The sequence below is a fragment of the Octopus bimaculoides genome, chromosome 14 (genome assembly GCF_001194135.2).
Source record: "Octopus bimaculoides isolate UCB-OBI-ISO-001 chromosome 14, ASM119413v2, whole genome shotgun sequence".
In the NCBI taxonomy this organism is placed as follows: domain Eukaryota; kingdom Metazoa; phylum Mollusca; class Cephalopoda; order Octopoda; family Octopodidae; genus Octopus; species Octopus bimaculoides.
The window spans coordinates 29,198,938-29,205,606 of NC_068994.1; the positions used below are offsets into that span (position 1 = coordinate 29,198,938).

The following is a 6,669-nucleotide window of genomic DNA, read 5'->3' on the forward strand; positions in this document are numbered from 1 at the left end:
AAGTTAATATTTACAGCAAAGGTGTTGACCTTTTGTGGGAGGAGGTTTATAGCTTATATATAAGAAGGTGAGATGACAAAGGAAAAATGATTATCTTATGAACTTCATTGGCTTACAACTGCTTCTGCAATAAAATTCAGTGGACTCATAGTTGAGTGCCTGAGTAACACCTTATTCCTTCATCAGAAACTCAAATATGAAGTTTAAAATTGTTTATTCCTTTGTCATCTCACATTCTTATTACTGCACTATACTCAACTAATGCTTCATTCTGAAGCATATGTAGACTGAATTCTACACCCGGTTATTAGTCTTGCAATGCTTATATATATACACACACACACACAAACTCACCAAGTGTATAGCTTAATCTAAACTTCTACATTCTATACAGTTGCTTGAGGTGTTGAATATTGTAGTCACATCTTTGTCAATAACTTACAAACTATCTTTATAGATTGAATTATTTAAAGAATTTCTATGTAGTTGCTTGGATTGTTCAACATAGCTGTTACAGTTGTGGCAGTAACTTTTAAATTTAATATTTTGAGCTAAATCACTTCTGTATTTGTTGCTTGAGGCACTCAATATTGCAACCACAATTCTGCTTGTAACTAACTAGCTGCTTTGTGAGATACACCACATGCTTCAAATTGCAAATTTTAGGATGGAGAGCCCCACCATCCTCCATCACCATAAAGATAGTCTCAGTGATTAAACATATTGTTCAGCTACATCTGCAAACATAAATCTCTTGTGAACTGTTCCATGTTCTTATCTGATCTGTTGGGCAAGTAGAAACAAGAAAAGTTTCATACCTTACTCAGGGTGCTTCAAATTACACCATTGGTAATATATCAGTGATGTGCATTCACTGATAATATAGAGTGATGTTGTGCTCATAACTCTTCTGCCAGCAAGTTGGTATCTTGACCACTAGGTCAGGAAGTCAACTTTGCTTTTCATACTTCTGGGATAAATAAATAAAATACCAATCTAAGGTAAAAGATAGATACCAGTGACTGAGATCACAACACACTTCTTGAACAAAATGCCAGTTACTCATTTGCAGCTGAGTGGACTGGAGCAACATGAAATGAAGTGACTTGCTCAAAAACACAACACACTAACTGGTCTAGTAATTGAAACCACGATGTTGTGTTCATGAGTGCAAAACCTTAATCACTAGGCTGCATACCTTCACTCCTCATAAACAGATGAAAAAGAAAAAAAACTTTCCCTGTGATTTCATAAAGAAGAATTAAAAAAAAAAGAAAGTATGAAATCTTTTTGCTAGAGAAATTGTCATTCTTTTTTTAAAAAATTTTGATTTTATTATTGAATTAAATTAATTATTTGTTTGTGAATATTCGTGTTGTGTTTGCTAACTGAGGATTGTTTGTAAATAAATGTGTTGCTGGAGCCATTTGTAAAGTGGGGAAAAGTTGAGCAGTTGAAGACATTTGGATTGTATGAAAAATCTGTGTGATGGGTGTGTTAGGAAGTGTGACTGTGTGTGCACCGAGTGTTGCCTGCTGTGGGATCACAGCAGTAGCAGTGCCTGCATTGGTGTGAAATACTGCTTGGCCTTCTGTTAGCTGTGCTTGTGAATCAATGGCTGTTAGTCCTGAAGCAGTGCTTGCATCTTGAATTATGTTGGATTGTGTTGTCTGTTGTTGTTGATGATGTTGCACTTGTTGTTGTGTCAGTTGTATTTGCTGTAGATCGTTTTGAAAATGCACCTCAGTGACAGTAGCCCCTGTTGCTGGAGCATCTTCTGTTGTATTGTTCACAACTTCTGCCATAACATCAGCACGTGGCACACAGCTCAGCTTCCTTCGGCCCTTTGTAGGTGTTTTGTGTTTAAGAAGGTGGTCATAACGAGAAAAGGCAAACCCACACAGATTGCACTGGTAAGGTCGTTCACCGGAGTGGATTCGGGCATGAACTTTAAGGTAAGACTTCCGAGAGAATGCCTTATCGCATATTTCACAACTGTACTGTTTACTGGCACCTTCTTGGTGACACAGTTTGTGTCGTTCAAGATTGTCACGCCGGGAAAAAGTTTTGCTGCAAACAGAGCAGTGAAATGGAACTGCATTGCAGTTGACACTTTTCTGAGGTGGCTTTGTGCTGCTGATTGGTAGGGCATAAGTGGTGATGATTCCAGGACAGTTGTCTTCTTGTTTCCAGCAAATGTTTGAACTGTCTATTGCACTGGTGTCAAGGTAGCAGCCACTACAAGATGTTGCAACAACTGCAGGAAGTATTTTTACAATGTTCATTACATTGGTGCCATCTGTAGTAAAAGCTTGCACACTGTTGTCTACATCTGTTGACAACTCCACACCAGACGGCACTACAGCTGCTGCTGCATGTGGTACAACAGCTGATGCAGTTGGTACAACAGTTGCAGCAGCAGCAACAGCTTCTTCATCATCAATGTCCTGTTTTAACACAAGATGGGGCTGATACTGTTGCAGCTCAGACTGTTGCTGCAATTGCTGTTGAAGAAGTAGTTGTTGTTGTTGTTGATGCTGTTGCAATTCTTGCTGAATCTGCAACAGATCAGATGTTGTTAATTTTTTTGTATCTTCATCTTCTTTTATTGCACAGATGTAGTTTACCTGATTTTCACCTGACAACACAGGAAATGCATTAGAAATAATGCAACGTTCACTTGGTGGTTGTTGTAAGGAGCTTTGACAGGTTTTTTGTTGCTGTTTCTGTTGTTCACTAAGGACTTCTGAAACCTGACTTGAAATATTGCTGCGGGTACTACTACTACTACTACTACTACTACTGTTGTTGTTGGCAGTGGTAGTGGTAGTAGTGGTGGTGGTGACATTGTTTACATCATTGCTTGTAGAGACTGGCATGACACTGGCAACAGAAGAAATAATGTGGCTGAATATTTTGTCTGTATGCTGCTTACGACGATGCCGCATCAAGTGGTCATCACGTGCAAATGCACAGCTGCAAATCCCACAGACATATGGCTTCTCACCAGTGTGTGATCGACCATGCACCTTCAAATAAGACTTGCGTGAGAATCCTTTTTGGCAGACATCGCAGTAGTAAACTGGTCTGGACAGGTGTGCAGCCTTGTGCCTCTCCAAGTTGTCACGACGGCTGAATGACTTTCCACAGATATCACAGCGAGGAATCTTCTTCATCTTCATCGAGAACAACAGGGTTGGGCTTCATCCAAGAGGATGAAGCAAAATTTGATGAACAAGTGAGAGAGCGAGTGTTGGGAGAAAATATTACTTACTGAATGGAATCTGGAAAGTTATAAGTGTTACTTTACAAATGATTCCCTAATTAGACAGAGAAATCTCTCAGTGGGTGGGAGGAATCATATTGTAAAAATGTTTTGTACATGACTTTTGCTTTAAAAAGTTAGTAAAACAGATAAGTATTGTTTAATGGTGATGGGCAGGCAGTTTTAAACAACGGCGTTAGGAAGGGCATCCATCTGTAGAAACTCTGCCAAATCAGATTGGAGCCTGGTGTTGCCATCTGGTGTCACCAGTCCTCAGTCAAATTGTCCAACCCATGCTAGCATGGAAAGCGGATGTTAAATGATGATGATGATGATGATGAGAACTATCACCAGAATCAATGTTAGCAGAAGTCTTCTCCTTCTCCTCTTCCTGTCTCTGGGATAGTAATTACCATTTTGCACTTTTATGGAATTACTGGAAAACAAAAGAAAAAGAAAAATACAGGTAAGTAGTTTGTAGATACTACTGAGGTCAATTTTGCTGAGTCAGTAAAATAAGTAGCAGTTAAGTATTGAGGCTCATATATTGCTTGTCCCTTCCAACTAAAATTTCTGGCCTTGTACCAATGCAAAAAAAAAAAACAATATTTAAATGCAACTGAAGGTGAAGTTGCAAGTAGTATTTACATAAGCAACATGCATCTTATGGACAGTCAAAGGCTGAAACCAAAATATTGTTCATCTCAGCTGTTGTCCATTAATTTTCCCTCAGTTTTCATTCACTTTGTATCTATCATCATCTCCTTTCTCCCACCGATTTTAGTCTTTCTGCTGTCATTGCTTTCTCTCTCACCCACCCTTCCTTGTTTACATTATCTGAGTAAAGTTACTGAGGCATCATCTGCATTGATGTCACAGCAAAAGCCCTTCTCCCTCCTCTCCAGGTATCTTCTAAAGTGATTGGTGAGCAAGCAGAGCAAAAGTAGGGCTCTGATGTTCTTTCATTCTTACCATACAAAGGATTGCTGGTGCACCCAGTCCACTCTGTAAAAGTTGATGATAGGAAAGATATCTTTCAGCTGTAGAAACTGAGCCTAAATGACATATATGAGCATTAGTCTATGAGAAAAATTTTAAAAAGTGACTCAGAGAGTGATTACTTGTCCAACCCATGCCAGCATGGAAAGTAGACATAAAATGATGATGATGATAACAAACAAATGAAGTTCATACAAGAGTGTATTACAAATAAGTAAATAAATAAAACAATAAGGTGCACTTCTCAACATTTTATACATTTCTATGGCGTATTGCATAACATATAGATGAATATTTTACATTTTCTCCAATATTTCAAAAATGAAAGATTTTCTCTTTGTGATCCTTTCAGAACTATTCTGAGCCCCAATTTGGATTGTGATCTATAGTTTAGGGAACTGCTGATATACTTAAAACTGCCACTGAATTATATCTTATTTGTTCTGTTTAGTGGTACGCATATAACACAAGGATGGCATCTAAGCAATATTAATTACTCACACCTGTCACATATGTAACCAAGTGGTGAAGGTATTCACTAGGTTTGGACAAACTCCTCTGCAAATGTAATTATTATCTAATATTTATTTTCATTTTCCACAAATTGAATGCCTAATGGTGCCTCTATTTTAACAATTAAAATCATCTCAGACGACATTCTGGCATCTAAAGGCAGGTAAATGCTGTCCCTTGCTGGCCAAATTCAATGTAGGTCATAGTGATTCTTAAACTTTCCCACTTTTACGAAAACAATTTTAATCAAAAAAACAAAAAAATCTCAAATGCCTTGTCACATTTAACCGCAGACCAGCCCTTGAGCAGACTTACAATCAAAATCGCTCGGGCCGAGACCATTCCATCGTTTTAGGTGTATATACGACTACATTATCTAATGTAGTGTAATATGTCGCTCCTATTTTAGCTGGTAGGGGAAATTTAGCTATTATTTCTAGGAAATTGAACGATTGCATACAAACTCCATAATTGGTTCGACCTATGCAATTTTTGTTGTTATTGTTTAACTCTAGGTCAGTCACGACTGAGTAGACTTATGATCACTGATATTCCACCCATGACCATTTAATTCTCCCGGATATGTGTACTTAGGACAACATTTTCCAATGTGTCTCTTCTTTTTCAAGGCGTAATTTGAGAGATGCGGCTGCTGCTTCATAGAAGTCATTGTTGTTTAACTACTGATAACCCCACCATCCTGGAGATTAATTGTTGAAAACATTCTGGATGTGACCATACCATCTTTTTACAAGAAACGTTATCCAATGTATCCTTCCTCTTATGAAGGTGCAATGCGATTTGAAGAGAGACAGGTGTGTTATTTCTTGCAGGTTGAGTGACGATCATATAAAAACTAAAACGATTTCATTCGCCGGTATATCGTTTCAACTTATGAGACTGATGATAAGTCCGTCATGCGAATAAATTTTGAATATTTACAGAAGTAGTTTATTAGGGTTATCAATTAATTATGCAAATGGAGCGGGGAGGGAAATCGGTTAACTTGTTTGTATTTGCTTTTCGGCAGTTGGAATGAAAATCGGACATGAAGCTTGGATTGCTTTCAAATCTCGATCAAACTCTGTTTTCCGTCTTAATGGATTTCACTAGTTTTATTTATAATTAAAATGAAAATAATTAAAGAAGGAAATTAAAAAATAACATAGATAAAACAAATAAAATATAATTGTAATAAACAAAACTCACCAAATAATCAAATTTTCCAGTAAATGCCACAATTAATAAATAGCAATAACAAAGAAGTCGGTGAAAGCGGTGTAAATGTGTCTATATTCAAAAGTTCCTACCCCCTTCCTCCTCAAACCTAATCAGGGAATTCTGTTGGTCTTAGGATGTTGGAGATATTCAGGAAATACTATATGAATTCTAATACTGGACTGCTACTTTATGTTATTAACTTCGAAAGGATGAGAGAAAAAAAAGCAAACTTCAGCAGAATTTGAATATAGGATGTAAAGAGAAATGGTTGTTTAACTGCAAAGCATTTTGCCCAGTTCTCCTAACGATTCTTTTCATCCACCCTCCTTCTCTGTTGAGAGACATTTTATTTAAAATTAGATAAATGTGGAGAATCACAGCGTAATTTCAAAATAAATAAATGAACAAATAGACGAAAGGAAATGTTTAAAAATAATATGGGTTACTCAAAATACCGAAACGAAAAAGAAAAAAAAAAAGGATATTGTTTATTAATTCGGTGTACACAATTGGAGAAGCATTAAATTTAAAAAGCCATTTTGTAACATAACATATATACACCGTTGACAGACTAGAAGTTGCAGTTTTTATCTGAGGTAAAATCTCTTAAAGCCGTGCTGTGTTTAAAAACATAAATCATATCGGAGGGTTACGAAAAATCGCTTCTACAG

General features: G+C 37.0%; 1 protein-coding gene across 1 annotated transcript; it reads right to left on the bottom strand.

Moving 5' to 3' along the window:
* Positions 1-960: 960 nt before the first annotated feature.
* On the bottom strand, positions 961-6,416 carry LOC128249381 (zinc finger protein 865-like). The gene is made up of 2 exons (XM_052972797.1): positions 5,987-6,416; positions 961-3,701 (listed from the first exon to the last, which is right to left on the bottom strand). Exon 2 carries the CDS (start codon positions 3,180-3,182, stop codon positions 1,353-1,355), a length of 1,830 nt encoding a protein of 609 aa, XP_052828757.1. The 5' UTR covers positions 3,183-3,701; positions 5,987-6,416; the 3' UTR covers positions 961-1,352.
* Positions 6,417-6,669: the final 253 nt, after the last annotated feature.

Excerpts from the sequence above, each read along its gene's own strand:
- LOC128249381 (XM_052972797.1), bottom strand. The coding sequence starts at position 3,182 with ATGAAGATGAAGAAGATTCCTCGCTGTGATATCTGTGGAAAGTCATTC.